At 61.3% G+C, this 20,029-nt stretch overlaps 2 protein-coding genes across 5 annotated transcripts; both read left to right on the top strand.

The window, feature by feature from the left end:
- The first annotated feature begins 391 nt into the window (after positions 1-391).
- On the top strand, positions 392-6,679 carry MEN1 (menin 1). 3 transcript variants are annotated; one of them, XM_060019194.1, is made up of 10 exons: positions 392-466; positions 847-1,307; positions 2,283-2,491; positions 2,663-2,791; positions 3,078-3,118; positions 3,194-3,281; positions 3,843-3,979; positions 4,405-4,540; positions 4,992-5,156; positions 5,379-6,679. In XM_060019194.1, exons 2-10 carry the CDS (start codon positions 863-865, stop codon positions 5,859-5,861), a joined length of 1,833 nt encoding a protein of 610 aa, XP_059875177.1. In that variant the 5' UTR covers positions 392-466; positions 847-862; the 3' UTR covers positions 5,862-6,679. The 3 variants fall into 3 exon arrangements, with proteins under 3 accessions (XP_059875177.1, XP_059875175.1, XP_059875176.1); XM_060019192.1 differs by having other exon boundaries at positions 424-454; XM_060019193.1 differs by lacking the exon at positions 392-466 and adding an exon at positions 480-557.
- A 343-nt stretch (positions 6,680-7,022) lies between these two features.
- On the top strand, positions 7,023-19,304 carry MAP4K2 (mitogen-activated protein kinase kinase kinase kinase 2). 2 transcript variants are annotated; one of them, XM_060019191.1, is made up of 32 exons: positions 7,023-7,151; positions 7,275-7,332; positions 7,558-7,648; positions 7,735-7,799; positions 8,104-8,159; positions 8,478-8,525; positions 8,612-8,654; positions 9,054-9,126; positions 9,205-9,336; positions 9,412-9,474; positions 9,842-9,923; positions 10,015-10,122; positions 10,555-10,633; positions 10,793-10,851; positions 11,490-11,533; positions 11,619-11,657; positions 11,752-11,785; positions 11,912-12,017; positions 12,108-12,196; positions 12,274-12,309; positions 12,431-12,515; positions 12,610-12,689; positions 12,776-12,836; positions 12,925-13,042; positions 16,637-16,695; positions 16,775-16,878; positions 16,965-17,142; positions 17,941-18,009; positions 18,133-18,219; positions 18,466-18,536; positions 18,635-18,690; positions 18,794-19,304. In XM_060019191.1, exons 1-32 carry the CDS (start codon positions 7,056-7,058, stop codon positions 18,879-18,881), a joined length of 2,457 nt encoding a protein of 818 aa, XP_059875174.1. In that variant the 5' UTR covers positions 7,023-7,055; the 3' UTR covers positions 18,882-19,304. The 2 variants fall into 2 exon arrangements, with proteins under 2 accessions (XP_059875174.1, XP_059875173.1); XM_060019190.1 differs by having other exon boundaries at positions 12,274-12,315.
- The last annotated feature ends 725 nt before the right edge of the window (positions 19,305-20,029 follow it).

Genomic DNA, 20,029 nt, shown 5'->3' with positions numbered 1-20,029 from the left:
TCCAACTACAGTGGCTGAACACGTTTACAGTGCTCCAGCAGCGTTTAAAAGTACCCGTTTTCATCACATCTTGCCGACACGTGATGACGTACAGAAGCTCAGCGAGTGCTGAGGATGCCTGCTCACTCTCCGGACTACAACTCCCAGAATGCACTGCGGTTCCTCTGCCTACCTGGGTAGGCGTGAAATGGAATGACCAATCCCTGAGGACCTCAGGAAGGTGGCGCTGCCTCCTCTCCTCACCTACCTCTGGGTTCTGCCGCGCCCAGAGCAGCGGGACTACCACTCCCATAAGCCATCGCGGACTGGCCGGCCCAGCCACCATTTCAAGACTTGGCAAGGACAGGGGCGGGCCCCGGACTCCACTTCCCGGCAGGCGGTGCGGCCCGAGGGGGCGGAACTCCATTTCCCAGCAGGCTCCAGGCGGCGGGCGCTGCTGTGCCTTGTGTGGGATGTAAGCGCGGAGGTGGGCGCGGGGGACCGAGGCCAGGACTCTCCTTGGGACTTGGGGGGCCTGGCCTAGGAGCGCCTTCCTCGCGGACTCTAGGGCCCTGGGGGTATGGGCGCAGAGAGGGGGCGGGGCGGCCATTGGGAGTTCTCAGTGGGGTCCTAGGGGCGCACCCCCATCGGGGCCGGGGCTCCTGGGGTTGTGGGGGACAAGAAGGCCCCGCAGCTTCGGCTGAGGGGTCTCTTCGACGAAAGAGGCGGAGCAGATGAGCGGAGCGTGAAGGGGCGGGGAAGCAAGGGATTGTGTCTGTGTGGGGGGGTGTAGAAAGCTAGTCGAGCCTGGGAGGGGGGCTCCTGGGCCGTGCCCCCCCGACCCTCCCTCCGCACGCTCGCCCGCAGGCCGAGGCCCGCCGCCATGGGGCTGAAGGCCGCCCAGAAGACGCTGTTCCCGCTGCGCTCCATAGACGACGTGGTGCGCCTGTTCGCTGCCGAGCTGGGCCGAGAGGAGCCGGACCTGGTGCTCCTATCCTTGGTACTGGGCTTCGTGGAGCACTTCCTAGCTGTCAACCGCGTCATCCCCACCAACGTGCCCGAGCTCACTTTTCAGCCCAGCCCTGCGCCCGACCCTCCTGGCGGCCTCACCTACTTCCCCGTGGCCGACCTGTCCATCATCGCCGCGCTCTATGCCCGCTTCACCGCCCAGATCCGCGGCGCCGTCGACCTGTCTCTCTACCCGCGAGAGGGGGGCGTCTCCAGCCGCGAACTGGTAAAGAAGGTCTCCGATGTCATCTGGAACAGCCTCAGCCGCTCCTACTTCAAGGATCGGGCCCACATCCAGTCCCTCTTCAGCTTCATCACAGGTTGGAGCCCGACAGGTGGCAAGGGGCGAGAATCCTGTCTCACGTGTGAACCTTGGCCCACCTCTTCACAACACTGTGTGGTTTACAGAGCCCTTTTGAGACCTGTAAGCCTTGTGAGGTGGGGCAAGTGTTATGTCCCCCTTTGCAGCTAGGGAAACTGAAGCCCAGAGAGGGAAAGTGATCTTCTCAAGTCACACAGAATGGCAAGGCTGGGATTGGACCCCAGTCACATGACTCCAAATCCATTAGCCCACCCTCTGCCCTCTCAGAACCCCCCTCCCTGCCATTGAGCAGCTACAGGAGTCCTGCAGCCCAGCCTGAGGCATGGAGGGCAGCAGCAGATTTAGGGAGTGAGGAGCCAAAATCGGGCTGCATTTGAGCCAATTCCATGAAACGTCTATGAACACGTTTTGAAAGTGAACAGACCAGGGCTTCACCTGAAGAAACTGAAGACTCAGGGCTTGCAAAGAGCTTTCCTCTTTGGTCCAAGCCCAGTTGACTGGCAGTCAGGTCCTGGAGTGCCATATTGAGAAGGAATCTGAGGCTGCTTCTGAGTTTAGCAAGAAAAGAATACAGAGAGAAATGGGGAGTGTCTGCCAGTGGGTGTGTAAAAGGAGTGTTGGCCAGTGTCCTGTTTTTGCCGTCCCTGGTTATAACCTAATAGGTACAATAAAACGAGGAAATTCTAGCAGAAATATATAATACAGTTGCAGAGAAAGAGAAGAGACAGGGTCAAAAGCTGGGTGGAACTACAAAAGATCCAAGGTCTCCTGTTGAGGATGGGGAACGTAAAGGGGGAAGGAGAGTCTCTGAACACGTAGGAGGAAAGGGATAGAGGGAAGACGGGCAGGAGTGCCTGAGGTTTGAGCACAGGCTTGGAGGTGAGTGTGGGAGGGTGCATGGCCCATCACTACCTGGTCCCTTCCCCCAGGCCAGAGCTCAGAGGACCCTCTTTCATTACTTTCCCTTCCACAGGCACCAAACTGGACAGCTCTGGTGTGGCCTTTGCCGTGGTGGGGGCCTGCCAGGCCCTGGGTCTCCGGGATGTCCACCTGGCCTTGTCTGAGGACCATGCCTGGGTAGTGTTTGGGCCCAATGGAGAACAAACAGCTGAGGTCACCTGGCATGGCAAGGGCAACGAGGACCGCAGAGGCCAGACAGTCAACGCGGGTGTGGCTGAGCGGGTATTGCACCCCCCCCCATACTCTCCTAGCCCAAGCCACCCAAGGAGCTCTGCCCTCTTCCTATCACCACCTACATATGTCAGGAAGGGGAGGGCCCTCTTCCTGGCTGTCATTCCCTAGAGCAGGCACAGGTAGGCCATCGTGAGACATCTGGTCTTGTCCTCTCCCAAGAGCTGGCTGTACCTGAAAGGATCATACATGCGCTGTGACCGCAAGATGGAGGTGGCATTTATGGTGTGCGCCATCAACCCTTCCATTGACCTGCACACTGACTCCCTGGAGCTGCTGCAGCTGCAGCAGGTGAGGGGTGCCTGTGGGACCCTGGGCCAGGGCGCTTTCCTTTCCTGAGCTTCAGCTCGCCCTTCTGTAATGTGGGTGAATCATTCCTGGCCTGGACTTTCCTGGGGCTCTTGGGAGGGGAGAATTGAGACGTGAAAGCGCTTTGACTTCAATAAGGGGCTAGTTCTGAATTCTGGCTTTTCCCACCTGGTGGGAGGTCCCTACTGGTGCTGGACCCCCATCTGCGTGGTAGACTGAGGACCCCCCTCTCTCCTGCCAGCTCACACTTCTCTCCTTTGGTCCCTAGAAGCTGCTCTGGCTGCTCTATGACCTGGGACATCTGGAAAGGTCAGTAGAGGGAAGTGGCCAGGCTGGGCCTCAGGGTGGGCTGGGGGGCAGCCTGGACTCATGAGCCTTTCCCAGGTACCCTATGGCGCTGGGGAACCTGGCAGATCTGGAGGAGCTGGAGCCTACCCCTGGCCGGCCGGACCCACTCACCCTCTACCACAAGGTGGGGACATCTCAGGAGGGTACAGAAGAGAGGTGCAACGATGGCTGGGGTTCCCTTTTATCTGGGACTGGGAGGGGGCAGGTGAGGCGAGAAGAACTTTGTGTGTATTGGGGGTACCGCCCATCCAGTCCTCGTTTTGTATTTACCGTGTGCGTATTCAGGGCGGTCAGGGCTGTCTGAGGAGTGTTCTGGGTTCCCTGCCTGGGGGTGGTAGGTCCTGGATTTGTCCCCTCCGCCCTGCCTTTTCTACTGCCTATCATTGTCCTTCTTGGAGTATAGTAGAGGTCAAACACTGTGAGAGCACTGAGGCAGGGGGTGTTAACTTGGTGGGGCTGGGGGTAGGAGGGACACTGGGCTGGGCTTGGAAGACCAGCCCAGTGCAGACCTACAGACCCAGGGAGGAGCACCTGGTAGAGAGGATGGCCCGGGGTAAGGTCACGTGGGAGATGAGACTCTCTGGAATCTTCCTATTGCCCTTCCTGGGTGTGATCCAATGGGACATTTGTGCCACCTGGGGCGGCTGGGAGCTGCCTCCCTGAGGCCCCTCTGCTCTATCCCCAGGGCATTGCCTCAGCCAAGACCTACTACCGGGATGAGCACATCTACCCCTACATGTACCTGGCTGGCTACCATTGTCGCAACCGCAACGTGCGTGAAGCCCTGCAGGCCTGGGCCGACACGGCTACTGTCATCCAGGAGTGAGGATCCCCCCACGGGGCCCCAGCCTGGCCTTTCTTCCCCTTCCACCCAATTTCCAACCACCCTTGTCCAGGAGGGAGGCCTGGGTCCCAAGCCCTATCACCTCTCCATCCAGTCACTAGGCAGCCAAGGCCACCATCACCCAAGAGGTAGGGACCCCTAATGAGAGCTTCACGCCTTTCCTTCCCCACCCTTTCCTCCTAATTTCTAACCACTGTCATCCAGCAGTGGAATCTGCATTCCCCATCCCCCTCCTCACTCTTGCTCTGGGCTGACACAGACACCACCATTTTCGAGTGAGGACCCCAACTGTTCACTCAGTCCCTGGATGACCCCGGAAAAGAAACCAGGGCTCCATCCCCTGCCAGGTCCCTGGGGGTAACCGCCATAGCCGAGACCCCACAGTGCCCTGCTGCTCTCACAGCTACAACTACTGCCGTGAAGACGAGGAGATCTACAAGGAGTTCTTTGAAGTAGCCAATGATGTCATCCCCAACCTGCTGAAAGAGGCTGCCAGCCTGTTGGAGGCCGGCGAGGAGCGGCCAGGGGAGCAGACCCAGGTGAAGGGCTGGACCTCCAGCCTGTGTACGCCTTCCCACCTGAGCAGGGCTCCCAGTCACAGGACGTGGGACTGCTGCATGGGACTGGGGATGGCACGAGACAGGTGGCCCAGTTCAGGCCGACAGCTGTGTTCTCTTATGCAGTAGCTGAGGGCCTGGGCTTGGGTTTGAGGAGTTGAGGTAAATGGGGTGGAAGCCCCTCTCTTTCTCTGTCAGGGTCACTCATTCAGCTGAGGGGGTGAGACGGAGGTAAGGGATGGTCCCTCCCTCCTTCCAAGTCCTGGCTAAGGACTGGTTTTATAAAAGGAAGGCGGTTCTAAGAATTTTCTCCACCTATGCTCACGTCTGCCAGAGCCAGGGCTCTTTGTCTAGGCGAGAGGTCTGGCCTGTGCCCTCTGATGAGGGGTGAGTAATGGGGTCTGAACTGTGTCCTCCTTTCCCCCTTTTCCAGGGCACCCAGAGCCAGGGTTCTGCCCTCCAGGACCCAGAGTGTTTCGCCCACCTGCTGCGATTCTACGACGGCATCTGCAAATGGGAAGAGGGCAGTCCCACGCCCGTGCTGCACGTGGGCTGGGCCACCTTCCTTGTGCAGTCTCTGGGCCGTTTTGAGGGACAGGTGAGGGACAGCTGTGCAGGGTGGCTGGGGAGGACAGGTGGTGACAGCAGCTACAGCAGAGTCAGAACCTTTGTAGCCCTGAAGGGGATCTGTCCATCCCCTTTGGGTGCGGGTGAGACCGAGGCTCCACGACAGGATGGTCTTGGCCGGGTCTTGGGGTTCGACCCACTGGCCTGCAACCTCTTCCTCCGCTTGCCCCCCCCCCCCACCCATGCGGCCCAGGTGCGGCAGAAGGTACGCATAGTGAGCCGAGAGGCAGAGGCGGCCGAGGCAGAAGAGCCTTGGGGCGAGGAAGCCCGAGAAGGCCGGCGGCGGGGCCCGCGGCGGGAATCCAAGCCTGAGGAGCCTCCGCCGCCTAAGAAGCCGGCGCTGGACAAGGGCCCAGGCGCGGGCCAGGGTGCGGTGCCAGGACCTCCCCGGAAGCCCCCAGGCACCGTCCCGAGCACTGCCCGCGGCCCTGAAGGCGGCAGCGCGGCTGCAGCGCTGGCGCCCGCCGCCTCGCCGCCACCGGAGGGTCCGGTGCTCACTTTTCAGAGCGAGAAGATGAAGGGCATGAAGGAGCTGCTGGTGGCCACCAAGATCAATTCGAGCGCCATCAAGCTGCAGCTCACGGCTCAGTCACAAGTGCAGATGAAGAAGCAGAAGGTGTCTCCACCTAGTGACTACACTCTCTCATTCCTCAAGCGGCAGCGCAAGGGCCTCTGAAGTACCCGGGTCTCAGTAGCGGCCCACTCGGAGCCCGCCCTCAATCAGGATTAGGTTCCACCCCAGCCCCCTAGCGAGCCCAGGCTCCGCCCCTGGCCTAGGGGCCTAGGCCCCGCCTCCAGGCCCCACCCCTACCCGGAACTCAGGCTGCAGGTTCCCAGAGTAGACTCCACCCAGCGCCCGAACCGAGGGCTCCGCCCAGTCACTGGAATATAGAGCCCATCCCCCAGAATCCCAGCCGGCCAATTGAAACCTTACCCTGAGTCCTTCACCCATCTTTAAAGGTCCAACTACGGGAAGCTCAGGCTCCATCTCAGAACCGAGGCTCTAACCTTCGGCCTGACCAGTGTTGGCTCAGGGTTGCTTCCAGCCCATAGGGCTGTTTCACCCTAAACCCTAGGAGCACAGGTCCCACCCACAGCCCGGGAACCAAGGACCCCGCTCAGCCCCTAGGAGTACATTTCCGCCCTTCAAAATTCCATTCCTTGGGAATCCAAGCCCCCTACCGCAAAGAACTTAAGTAACGCTTCCAGAACTTGGAAATCCTAGCTTCCTTCTCTGTCGCGAGGCCGGGACACGAAACTCCGCTCCCGGCGTGTGCGAATCCTGAGCCCCACCCGCTTCCTGACCAAACTGGCCCCAGATCAGAGCAGACCTCTCTTCCGACCCTCTGGGAACCTCCCCGGGGTCCATCCCGTCTCGGGGGACTCTGGAGGAAATCTGCAGGGGTTTGCGAGTGGGTGAGGGGAGCCTGATCGCTTCCTGTTTTGTACATAGATTTATTTTTCAGTTCCAAGGAAGATGAATACATTTTGTAAAAAAAAAAAAAAAAAGTACTTGTCCGTGTTTCATCTGGGAATTTGGGCGTGGAGCTCCCCCTCTTTCCTCTGCCTTCCGGCCCTCCGGGTTTCGGGCTCCCCACCTGTAGAGCGCGAGGAACTGGTGGCCGGCAGAAGAGCCTCGGCACCATCAGCTCCTCCCGGGCTCGGGACTTTCCCTAGCTGCCGAGGGCCGGTCCCGCTGGCGCCTCCTCTCGGCCGGGCGGCGGGGCATCCCCGGCCTGGCCCCGCCCCGGGCCCCGGCCCCGCCCCCGCGGCCTCTGAGCCACCGGCGCCCGCCTCGGCGGTCCCACCCCGCCCCGCCCCGCGCCGCCCCGCGCCGGCTCCGCAGCTCGCGCCCGCCCGGCGCCGGGCCATGGCGCTGCTGCAGGATGTGTCGCTGCAGGATCCGCGGGACCGCTTCGAGCTGCTGCAGCGCGTGGGGGCCGGGACCTATGGCGACGTCTACAAGGTGCGCCGGGCGGCGGGACGGACGGGAGAGAGGAGAGGAGGGTACGCGCTCCGCGCCCTGCTGCGGGATCCGGCCCCCAGCCCCGCCCCTCCTCATCTCGCTTCACCCCCTCCGCCCCTGCAGGCCCGCGACACGGTCACGTCCGAACTGGCTGCGGTCAAGATAGTCAAGCTAGACCCAGGTGAGGGCCCGGAGCCAGGGCCTCAGCGCTGGAGGGAGGGCAGAGGGCCGCAGAGCGGGCGCGGTGTGAGAGTTGACATTTCCGAGACCCCCTGAGAGGCAGGCCCCGGGAGGTACTGTCCGCTGGCACCTGTCTGCCCTGGAGAGAGGAGGCACTCTGTGCCCATTCTGCAGATGGGGGCATTGAGTTAAGGCGGCCCCCTTCATGATGCCCTGTGTTTCCCAGGGGACGACATCAGCTCCCTTCAGCAGGAAATCACCATCCTGCGTGAGTGCCGCCACCCCAATGTGGTGGCCTATATTGGCAGCTACCTCAGGTGAGGCTGCTTTATCCCCTTGCTTACCCCCAGGCAGCCCCCATATGGCCCTACCATGTGCCCACCCCAGCTCTGTGTCACCCCAGGAATGACCGCTTGTGGATCTGCATGGAGTTCTGCGGAGGGGGGTCCCTGCAGGAGATTTACCACGGTGAGGGCCAGGACTCCAGGCCACAGAGGGTCACAGCCTTCTTCCCATCCCCACTGCAACGCAGGGCCGGAGGGGAGAGCTGGGGCCCTGGATTTGGGCCCCTTTCCACTTCTCACTAGCTGTGTGACCTTGAGAGAAATGCTGTCCTTTTCTGGGCTGTATATCCCAGCCTATGTCGGGAGGGGATGTGGCCAACTCCCCTTTCACCAGCAATGCCTGCTGCTTACCCCACACAGGGTGGATCCTGGGAGGGTCAGCATATCCCCCCAGACCCCCCTGCCAGCCCTTACCCCTCCCATTTCAGCCACCGGGCCCCTGGAGGAACGGCAGATTGCCTATGTCTGCCGAGAGGCACTGAAGGTAGCTGGGCCCATAGGGCTACTCACACCCCCAGTCCCCTGGAGCAGGGCAGGGAGCCCAGCTGGCCAGTGTGTGTGTTGGGGGGTGGGGTGGGTGGAGTGCTCAGGCAAAGGTGCCTGAGGGGCTGTGGGTCCTGCGGGGAAGGGGCCCCAGCCGTGTTGCCGGAAGCAGCCCATTTCCCTTTTGGCTCAGTCATTTCCTGTTTGGGGAGAGGGGAGGAGGAAGCAGCTTGGGTGGGGGGCCCCAGTCCTGAGAGGGGGTTCAGGAGAGGTGGGATATACTGGGTAGCTGCTCTCAGGGGCTCCTCTTCGTCCCCAGGGGCTGCACCACTTGCATTCTCAGGGGAAGATCCACAGAGACATCAAGGTAGGGGTCTGGCCAAGGGCATCGTGGGAGGGAGGAGGAGGCTCTCGGGGGCACCAGACGGGATTCTCTCTCCTCCATTCCCACAGGGAGCCAACCTTCTCCTCACCCTCCAGGGAGATGTCAAGCTGGGTCAGTACCCTGGGGACACAATCAGGGTGAGGGTTCTATGGGAGCTCCTGGAGTCTTAGAGCCTACTTTCAAGTGCAGCTTGGCCTTGAGCAAGTCATTTTACCACTTGAGCCTCAGTTTCCCCATTTAGAAAGTGGAGCAGTTCTCCCTTCCTGCTAGAAGTTGGATGTGGTTGGGTCCGTATGGAGTCTAACATGGGACCGGGCACTTGGTCGTGGAGAGAAGGTGGTTGACCCCTCCCAGGAGGGCACCTGGCTTTGCCTTGTACCCGTGGCAGTTGTGGCTGAACCTGGGCTGCCTGTTTTCTGAGCCTGCCAGGTGCATCCTGAGCCTGAGCCCTGAAAGGGGGTGGGGAGTGGCAGCCAGAGGTCGGGTGAGAGCAGCTCTTTCTCCCTGTAGCTGACTTTGGGGTGTCAGGCGAGCTGACGGCGTCTGTGGCGAAGAGGAGGTCTTTCATTGGGACTCCATACTGGTGAGGCTGCACCTCTGGCTGAGGGGGTGGGGGCCACAGCGGGGCACCCGGCCGTCTCATCTGTGACCCCGCCTCTAGGATGGCCCCGGAGGTGGCCGCCGTGGAGCGCAAAGGTGGCTACAATGAGCTGTGTGACATCTGGGCCCTGGGCATCACCGCCATTGAGCTGGGCGAGCTGCAGCCCCCTCTCTTCCACCTGCACCCCATGAGGTCAGCTGGATACTTGCCCCTTGCCTGACCCCAAGAGCCCTGTGACCCTCGACCCCTGACCTGTGGTCTCCACAGGGCCTTGATGCTGATGTCAAAGAGCAGCTTCCAGCCGCCAAAGCTGAGAGACAAGACTCGCTGGTGAGGGCCCACATCCCTTGCTGGGGCCCCCTTTTCAGCCCAGCCCCATGGGGGCAGAGGAGCCTTCTGCCACCCCCCAGGGTGCAACCTCGAGGGCCCTGCCCTCTCTGGGCCTCCACAGACCATCCGCGGGAGAGGCCTGGGCCCTGCCTCTGGGCTGGGGACCAGCGTGGACAAAGAAGAAGGGCAGATGGTTGATGATGGAGGCGCTGCCGTGTCGCAATAGCAGTGTTGCTCAGGCCAGCTGCCCTTGGTCTCAGGCTGGCTCCTTCCTGGGCAGGCCCAGCAGACTCCTCAGGAGTGGTGGCAGGATGGCCTGCCTGAGGGCTAATCTGGGCCTGCGGGTGGGGTCTCTTGTATCCACTAGGACCCAGTATTTCCATCACTTCCTCAAGCTTGCCTTGACCAAGAACCCCAAGAAGAGGCCAACAGCAGAGAAGCTCCTGCAGGTGGGAGGTAGGGGGGTGGGGCAGGGGGCTAGATGCTCAGAAGCAGGGACCCGGAGGCCAGGGACCAACCTGCACCCCCTCCATCCTCCAGCACCCCTTCACGACCCAGCAGTTGCCTCGGGCCCTCCTCACACAGCTGTTGGACAAGGCCAATGACCCCCACCTGGGAACCCCCTCCCCAGAAGACTGTGACCTGGAGGTAAGTGAGAGCCGCTGGGGACTGGGTTTTGGCCTGGTCTGGTCATAGGCATGCAGAGGTGACAGAAGTCAAGGGCCCTTCAGCCTGTGTGTTTCCAGCACATGGAGCTTCAGTCTGGTCGAGCCCACCCATTAGGAATCTTCCCTGAGCCGGTTTGCCTCCTTGTCGCCCCACTGCGATAGGTTCTTGCCCTTGGCCCAGCGTGACTGTGACCCTAGTTAAGCCATCTTCTGCTTTCTCTGTGATCTTTGGCGAGTTACTGGCCTCTCTGTGCTGGTTTTCTCATCTGTGAAACGAGGGTGCCATTTAATCTCGCGATAATCTCAGGGCGTTTTCGTGAAAACAGACACGTCAGTGTGTGTTAAGCAGCTCGAGGAATACCTGGTGTGAGGTGAGCGTGGACACGTGCCCGCTGTCTGTGCTCTCTCGTAGACTTACGACATGTTTCCCGACACCATTCACTCCCGGGGGCAGCATGGCCCAGCCGAGAGGACCCCCTCGGAGATCCAGTGTGAGTCTGCTTTGGTGGGGGGCTGTGTGGATTGGCGGCTGTGTGTGGATTTGGTGGGGGGCTGTGTGGATTGGGGGGCTGTGCGTGTGGATCTGGTGTGAGTTAAGGGGTCAGTCCTGAGGCTCTGGCCCCCCTAACCCCTGGATCTGGGCCCTCCAGTTCACCAGGTGAAGTTTGGTGCCCCACGAAGGAAGGAAACAGACCCACTGAATGAGCCGGTGAGGGGCTGGCGGTGTGGCAGGGTGGGGCAGAGGGCTGGGCTGGGGAGCTGTGCGGGTGACCGAGCACCTCAAACTCAGGAGCCGTGAAGCAGCAGCAGCCTGGCCCTCGGCCCGGGAGAGCTGTCCAAGCAGGCCTGTCCGCCCAGGGACCCGGAAGCCTGGGGGCTCCTCCTGGGGCAGGTTGTTTTGGACAGTCGGCTGGGGGTGGCAGGGTGACCACGCCTTTCTAAAACGTGGGCCTGTCACTCGTCTGAGGACGCCCCCGCCCCCTTCGGCACGTTCTTCTCTGCCTCAGTCGCTGTGACTGCTGGGTTGGCTGACTCACCATCTCTGCTCTCTCGCTGTCTCTACTTATCAGCATCTTTCTCACCCACACGATCTCAGTCCCTCCCTGCCCTTTTCTCTCACTGTCTCTCTGTCTCCTTCTCTCTCCTTGTTTGTCTGTTTGGCCCTTTTTCACACTTTCTTGGCCTCTCGTTGTCTTTCTCACAGTTCTCCTGCTTGTTACCAATCTCACTTTCCATCTGTCTGTCTGTCTGCCGTCTCTCTCTCCCACAATCTCTCCAGCACTCTCTTACGTTGCCTGTCTGTCTCTCTGCCTCCCTCCCGGTCTTTCTGACTCGGTTTCCCCACAGTGGGAAGAGGAGTGGACGCTGCTGGGAAAGGAGGAGCTGAGCTCGTGAGTGAGGGGGGTGGGGGAGCTGTGGGGGGGGGGAGGGGCAGGAGGAAAGGCTGACCTCTGATCCCTTCCCCTCTCTACCCAGGAGCCTGCTGCAGTCAGTCCAGGAGGCCCTGGAGGAAAGGTGAGGGGCCAGGGCCCGGAGGAGGTGGGGGGCAGCTGGGCTCAGGACCCAGTCACATCTCACACCTCATCTCCCTCTGATTTGTCCCCGACAGGAGCCTGACCATCCGGCCAGCCTTGGAACTCAAGGTACGGAGAGGAGGGGAGCGGGGGATGGGGATGGGGGGCAGTGCGATAGCGGGTGCAGTTGGGGTGGGGGTAGGTTACAGGGTCACCTGCTAACAGCTGGGCTGGGTCTGCTGACCCTCCTGCCAGGAGCTGGACTCCCCAGATGATACCATAGGAACCATCAAGAGGGCCCCGTTCTTGGAGCCATCCCCCACTGAGCCTCCGGCTGAGGACCTTCAATCCAGCCTCCCAGGTGAGCCCCAGGCTCCGGGGACGAGGAGGCAGGCCCCTGGAGGCAGGGGGCGGTCCAGGACCGGAATTCACGGCAGGTCTGTGCCTGCAGGAACCGCACCTGCACCTCTCCCATGCCCTGACAGCCCCCCGCTGCTCTCCACTGCCTGGGCCACCGTGAAGCACCGGGAAGATCATGAGGTGAGGCGGTGTTGTAGGGGGGGGTCGGGGAGATGGGAGGCTGGGGGTGTGGCCCTGACTCCTTTCTTCCCTCCCAGAGGTCATCCTGCCGTGGGCTCCCCCCGACCCCCAAGGTGCACGTAAGCGTTTGCGCATGGCTCCGCCTCCCCACCGCCTTCTGCCTCACCACCTGTGGCTCCCCCGCCCCGTCCCCCCACCTGGTGCTTCCTCATCAGCCTCTTGCCTCCTCTCCAGATGGGTGCCTGCTTCTCCAAGGTCTTCAATGGCTGCCCCCTGCGGATCCACGCTGCTGTCACCTGGATTCACCCTGTCACCCGGGGTAGGCCAGGGGCAGGGAGGAAGCAGGAGCCTGGGAATCCCCAGCTTGGGCCAGGGGACGTGGCTGACCTCTGACTCCATACCCAAACCTGCAGACCAGTTCCTGGTGGTGGGGGCCGAGGAAGGCATCTACACCCTCAACCTGCATGAACTGCATGAGGATACACTGGAGAAGGTGAGGCCCGGCTGGCGGGGGAGGGCCGAGGGCCTTGGGCGTCTGGGGTGCTGACCGCTGTCCATCTATGGCTCTGTGGCCTCCAGCTGATTTCACACCGCTGCGCCTGGCTTTACTGCGTGAACAACGTGCTGCTGTCACTCTCAGGTACAGTTGGGGCAGGCGGGGGCAGGGCCAGCGCCCCACCCACCAACACTCTCTGAGCCCCTCTCCCCTCTGTCCCATCCCCCCGCAGGGAAATCCACGCACATCTGGGCCCACGACCTCCCAGGCTTGTTTGAGCAGCGGCGGCTACAGCAACAGGTCCCCCTCTCCATCCCCACCAATCGCCTCACTCAGCGCATCATCCCCAGGTCAGGGACCCTGGGGAGCCTGGCCCTGCGGGGATGAGGGAGGAGGGAGAGGCACAGGGACAGAGCCAGGGCTGGAATGCAGCCTTTCCTGGTACTGAGACTGTTGGGATCTTAGACACGTCACTTGGCCTCTCTGAGGCCCGGTTTCCTCATAGGTCAATATAGTTGGTAGCCTCCCCTGCCCCTGCACCCAGACCTGTCGGGAGGGAAGGAGACAGGGCATGTGAATGTACCTGGCAAGCTCTGGGAGCTGCGGTGGGTAGGCTGTGGGGCAAATGTTTCCTGAGTACCTACTATGCGGCAGGTCTTAGGCTGGGCTTAGGGATGACAAATCAAATGAGTTCTTGACAGTCAGCTCCTGGGACTGAGGTGCGCCAGGGGGAGAGCTGGAAGGGGTGGGGAGGCCTCAGAGAGGCCAGGCGAGCTCGCGGCGTTGACAGAGCGTTGGGGGTCTTCCAGGCAGATGAGTTAGGGAACAGCCTTCTAGCAGTGGGAGGAACAAGTGTGAATTCTCCTAGGCGATCGGGGGAGTTAAAAGGTGTTTGGCCCGAGCGAGGACGGGGAGCAGCCCAAGAGGAAGCTGCACAGGTGGCAGAGGCCTGCCGTTGACTCCAGGCCCAGGATCTGGGCTTTGTCTGACTGGTAGCGGACCCGGAGCATCTTAGAAGGATCCCTCTGTACGTCAATCAGGATTTTTCCCGTTGCAGGTGATTCAACTCACCGGCTTAAGCACAACGGCTCGTGTAGGAGTAGGCTCAGCTGCATGTCCAGCTGGATCCAGGCTTAAATGGCATCCTCAGGCATCTTCCTGCATCTCCTGGCTCTGTTTTCCTCTTGTCACCTTCATTCTCACGCAGGCTTTCTTGTCCAGTGATGGCTGCCTGCAGGTCCAGGCCAGCGTTCCACTAGCTAACAACCCAATGGAACTGGAACCTCTGTTTCCAAGTAATTCCCACAAAAGTCCAGGGCCAGTTCTCACTGGCCTAGCTTAGGTTCATGCCTACCCCTGGGCTAGTCACTGTGGAAGGGCATGAGGAGCCAGGGCCCAGGCCTGCGTCCCGTGCCCTCTCTTGGAGCTGGGGGAAGGAGAGAGGGGCTTGTCTGGGCAGATGGAAACAGGAACATCTGCTGGCCTCTCTGGTGACAGTGGGAAGGAGGAATGGAGGGGGAGGCTGGCGAGAGGGCCTGGAAGGGAGGCCGGTGTAGTGACCCAAGGCAGTGTAGGGCAGTGAGAACTAGATGGACTCGAGCAATATTTAGGAAGTGGGATTGACAGGATTTGGGGACTAATCAGAGTGAGCTGGAGGGAAAGGGAGGGACCGGGAGACCCCAGAGAGCAGACTGTGGTGCGTTTACAGAGCAGTAGAGTCCCTCATTCAGCCATTCAGCACCCGGTATGCGCCAGGCAGTGTCCTGGGCGTGAGATACACTTGGGAACTGGAGACCCTTATATTCCCAAGACCCTCCTGTTGAGACAGACAACAGCGGACATGAGAAGGAGTCTATGCAGTGGTGACACAGAGGGGAAAGTGCCCCGTGGAGAAGGGCAGGGTGGTCAGGAAAGACCTCGCTGAGAAGGTGCTTTTTGAGCAAAGACTCGGAGGGGTTGATGGAGCAAGTCCTGAGGGTATCTGGGGGGCTGGAGCCGTCCTGCCTGTATGAGGAACAGCAAGGAGGCCAGTGAGTCCAGATGGACGGAGTGAGAGGGAGCTGGCCTCCGAGGGCTCTGTAGTCACATGAGGGCTTTGCCCCTGACTCAGAGCAGCCTGAGGGCCGCTGCAGAGGAGCGGCATGACTGAGGTTTTCACGGGTCACTCTGGCTGCTGAGCTGGGAGGAGACTGGAGGGGACGCGGGCGGATGCGGAGACCCATCAGGAGGCTGTGGCACCATCAGGTGGGACATGATGGCGGCTTGGGCCAGGGAGGCCGTGAAGGAGTAGAAAAGCGGTCAGAGTCTAGTTTTATTTTGAAAACTGAACCAACAGGATTTCCGGACAGTTGGTGGATGGAAGAGAAAGGGGAGTCAAGGATGACTCCAAGCTTTTGGCCTAGGCAATGGGAAGGATGGAGCTGTCATCAGCTGTGGGTGGAGCAGAATTCAGTGTTGTCACATGGAGTTTGAAATGTGCAAGTGGGGCCTCGGCCCTTGGCGGGGGCTGGGGGGTGGGGGATGGCGCTGAGTTCTGAGCGGGGAGGCGGGCTGTGGGCTTAGACATCGTCATGACCCGGTGGGTGGTGGAAGCCGGTGAGGAGGGCATGGGAGGCCGGGCCGAGGGGAGATGAGGGGCCCAGGGCCATGATTCAGCGGGCTCGCCTGAGGAGCACATCGGGAGCCCCGTGGCCTTGGGGCTTCCTGACCTCAGTCCGAAGCCAACCTCTGCTTTGGCCCAGGACCTGCAGGAAACAGGCCCATTACAGGCCCAAGTCACAGGCAGCTTTGGGTGTGTGTTTGGGAAATCACAGTATCACAGCAGAGATCTCGAATTGTTGGGAAAAAAAAACAAAAAATGTCCGCCTCTGTCCCATCTGAAGGCCAGCTGGGAAAGAGAGTGGAAGGAACAAGGGGAGAGAGGAGAGTGAGGACAGAGGCGGAGACAGAGGTGCTGGCTTCCTTGGCGGGGCCCACATCCCAGCAGAGGGTGCAGACAGGGCTGGGTCAGTGGGAGGAGGTGGCAGGGCTGCTGACGTGTAGCCCTGTTCCCCAAGGGAAGAAGCAGGTTTGGAAGGTCCCCTGAGGGTTTGGGGGACAGCCAGTAACCAAAGGAGGGACCCCGCTTCTCCCTCGGCACCCACTGGTCCCCCCCTGGAATAGCCTGCCCTGAAGCAGGAGAGGGCAGGGCGTTTGCCGTTTTCTGGGGAGTCGTCATGTTCTCGGCCCGGCTTGCTCATCTGTGACTTGCAGTGTGTCAGGTGGGGACCGGCCCTGAGTGCTCTGGCCGCCGGAGGAGCTGGAGGCCGCATTAGCTTGCCGTCCTCCCACACCCTCGTTTTTTTCAGTTATTTCTTTATTTATACCCTGCCTTTGCCTAACAAGTATTTTCGATGACTGAAAATAGGTGGGAAAGTAATAATAACGGGATGAGAAAAGTTAGCCTTTTGTGAGGGCACCTGATGTGGCAGGCTCTGCTGCACGCTTCTCCCCTGAGTTAACTCATTTAGGCCTCACTGCGACCCTGTGAGGGGGGTACCACGGTTATCCCCAGGCTGCAGGTGAAGCAGTTGAGGCCCGGAGAGGTCAAGTCCTGAGGGTACTGCTGGTGAAGCTGCAGGTGAAGCAGGTGAAGCAGTTGAGGCCCGGAGAGGTTCAGTGCCTTGCCCCAAGTCGCACGGTGAGAGGTAACTCTGTGATCCAAACCCCTGGACTGGATGTACACGCTCCAGGCTGTATAGCGGGTGCTGGAGCCACAAGCACTGCGTCACATCCTGCGCGATTCAGTTTCGTGGCTTCTCGGATACTCGGGCCAGGGGCTTGACCTCTCTGAGCCTCTGCCACCTGTGAGGCGGGGAAGGTGTTAGTACCGTCCCCTTAGGGCTCTGCAGGGGGCCTTGCCCAGGGTGGCACCCGTGACGCCTGCCCTGGTTGCCACCCCACAGGCGCTTTGCCCTGTCCACCAAGATTCCTGACACCAAAGGCTGCCTGCAGTGTCGCGTGGGTAAGAGCTGGGTGTGGTGGGCGGGGCCGGGGGGGCGCGGGTGGGCACAGCCCCGGCCCCACCACCCCCTCTCTCGCAGTGCGGAATCCGCACACAGGCAGCACCTTCCTGCTGGCCGCGCTGCCCACCAGTCTGCTTCTGCTGCAGTGGTATGAGCCGCTGCAGAAATTCCTGCTGCTAAAGGTGCAGTGCCCGTGGGGGGACCCCCGGGCGGGTGGCAGGGTTTCTGGGAGGAGAAATGTAGACCTGAGCGCCCCTGCTGCCCCCAGAACTTCTCCAGCCCCTTGCCCAGCCCAGCAAGGATGCTGGAGCCGCTGGTGCTGGATGGGAAGGAGCTACCGCAGGTGTGCGTGGGGGCTGAGGGCCCCGAGGGGCCTGGCTGCCGCGTCCTGTTCCATGTCCTGCCGCTGGAGGCTGGCCTGACGCCGGACATCCTCCTCCCACCCGGTGAGCTGGAGGCCCAGGCTGCTGTGTGTGAGTGTGTGCATGTGCGTGTGATATATATAGAGAGAGAGGGGGGGGGAGAGGGGGAGGGGAGGGGGAGGGAGGGGGAGGGAAGGGGGAGGGAGGGGGAGGGAAGGGAGAGGGGGAAGTTCCTCACAGCTTATGGCTCCACGGAGACCTTGGGGACCCGAAGCTCCAAGCTTCTCTTCAGCTCAGCAGCTAAGAAAACCTGACCAACCCTGCAGGGGCTGCAGGGACAGAGCCAAGCTGGGGAAGGCAGGTGCCAGAGGCCTCCATTCTGAGCAAGGAAGGACACTGGGTGTTGGGACAGCTCAGGGGAGCAGAGTGAGTGGCAGTGGGTAAAGAAGGGGGAAGGTGCCCTGGACCAAGTCCTTGCAGTAGCCCAGACCCCCAGCCAGGAGTCTCATGGGATTTTACTCTTGATCCCCACAATGGCCCTGCAAGGTAGGCATCGTCGTGCCTGGGTTACAGATGAAGAAACTGAGGCCCAGAGATTCGAGGTCACACAGTGACTGGGTCATGAAGCCTGGCTCTCCTGGCTCCAGAGCCTCTGCCCCCCAAAGCCTCCCTGGGCCTCAGCCCTGCCGCTTGTGATGGGTCACTTTGCTGCCAAGCATCAGTTCCCCTGCTGTGCAGTGAGACTGGGCATCGTGACCCCACCCAGCTATTGCGCAATGCACTGTGGGGAAAGCCGGCTGATGCACACCCCCAGCTCTTCCTCTTGGGGCCAGAGCGGGGCTGGTGGCTCAGCCAGGCTGTGTCTCCCTTCTCTGCCTGCAGAGGGGCTTCCGGGCTCAGCCCAGCAGGTGATCCAGGTGGACAGGGACACAGTCCTAGTCTGCTTTGACCGTGAGTGTTCCTGGTATCAGGGCTGGGGGCTAGAAGGGGGTGGTGAGGGAGGCCAGGTGGGTCTGTCTCCCCAGAAGGGGGCCACCCCGCCCCGCCCCGCCCACCAGCCCGCCCCCTGTATAGGCTGCGTGAGGATCGTCAACCTGCTGGGCGAGCCCACGGTGACACTGGCGCCTGTGCTGACCTTTGACTTCCCCATTGAGACTGTGGGTAAGTGAGCAGACAGAGGTGGGGGTGGGAGTATCCCTGGCCTGGAGCACATGATGTGGCCCCGGGGCCTGGGGCTGGCAGCAGGACAAGGAGGCAGGTCCCCCAGCCCCTCTTGAGAGCCATGTTGGTCACCTGCGGCCCAGTCCGTGAGGTCCTCTGTGGTCCAGACCTGGGCCCAGGGTGTAGCTGGGGGAGCCAGTGTCCCCAGGGCAGGTGCAGGGCTGATGGCCGCCTGGCCGCTCCTAGTGTGTCTGCAGGACAGTGTGCTGGCCTTCTGGAGCCATGGGATGCAAGGCCGCAGCCTGGACACTAATGAGGTGAGTGACACTCAGGACCCTGGTGGCTCCCCACCCAGGTGTCCCCACCTTTTAGGAGAGGACCTCTGGGGCAGCCTCAGTCCCCCTTTTCTTCCCAGGTGACCCAGGAGATCACAGACGAGACAAGGATCTTCCGAGTGCTTGGGGCCCACAGGTAGGACACAGTGCCCCGGCCTCCCCTTCAAACGCTCTCCAGGCCAGGTGGAGGTGCCCAAGTGTCTTCCCACCTTGCTCACCTCCAGTTCTCTCCCCTCCAGAGACATCATCCTTGAGAGCATTCCCACCGACAAGCCGGGGGCTCACAGCAACCTCTACATTCTCACAGGCCATCAGAGCAGTTACTGAGCCAGTGGGCCGGCCTGGCCGGGGGCATCCCCCGCCCACTCCAGGCCTTAGCAGCAGTTCTTTTAGGCAGAGGGGCCCCTCCCAGATCAGAGGAGCCCAGGCCTCGGCTCTGCTGGTCTGAAGGGCAGAAATCCTGAGAAGAGTTTGGGGGCTGGGGAGGGTAAGGGTGCCTACCCCACACCTCTGCAATAACTGGACCAGAGGAAGCTGCTGTCACCTCCCCCTCCCCGGCGGGCAGCCAGTCCCCAGTGCCCCCTGGCAGGGGCCCTGGGCTGGTTGGGGGCAGGCCCGGGGCTATCCATTCCATTCGGTTCCACATTTCCTTTCCACTCTTCCTGCCAAGAGCCTGCCCCTGTGCTCTGTCCTGGGGAACATGGTATTTAAAAGAGAGACTATATTGGTATTAAAGCTGGTTTGATTTTATTCCACTGGTCCCTCTGGTTTGGGGGGAGCTGAGCCCACCTGCCTCATCTCCCTCTACCTCTCCCTCCAGGACACCTTTCTTTCTTTCTGTGGCACCAGGTGCTGTGGATATAACATGGAAGGGAGGCCACCAGTGTTCTGGTGGCTCTCATGGGGAGCCAGGCAGAGGTGAGGGGGAGGCCATGGCCCTCCGTGGCATCTCAGGGTCTCTGTGTCTTCCTGGGCTCCCTTGCTCAGGATGAGCCCTCAGCCTTGCAGTGTGAGGTCTCTTTTGTGGCCAAGGAGTCATGCAGATGGGGCCAGGGGAGGCACTAAACAAGGGACTCGTCCGAGCACCCCTGTCCCATATGAGATCTCACCAGGTAGCCTATGGAAGGGCCCAGGAGAGGCCCGCCAAGGGCTGCTCCACCCAGCGCCAGGGAGGCTGCAGCCTTTGGAGACAGCCTGCCCTGACCTGTATCCCCCACCCAGGCCTGGGGCTGCCTCCCAGCCTCCCACCTGCTGCCTGGATATCAGTTGCTCTGTCAGGCCAGGATTACTGAACATGGGTGTGCTCACCAAGCTAGACTCTGGGAAGATCAGCCTGTGTCCATTTAGCAAGAATTCCCAGAGGGTCTCTTCAGTGCCCATCCCTGGGCTCCCAGAGGGGCCCCTACCAAGATGTGGACCCGCCCCCGGTGAGGGGAGCTGCCCTTGCTGGAGCCTGCATCTCGAGGGCACATTTG

The sequence above is a fragment of the Delphinus delphis genome, chromosome 8 (genome assembly GCF_949987515.2).
Source record: "Delphinus delphis chromosome 8, mDelDel1.2, whole genome shotgun sequence".
NCBI lineage: Eukaryota > Metazoa > Chordata > Mammalia > Artiodactyla > Delphinidae > Delphinus > Delphinus delphis.
Note: the sequence above shows the minus strand (reverse complement) of the source record. Positions and strands in the feature narration are given on the sequence as shown.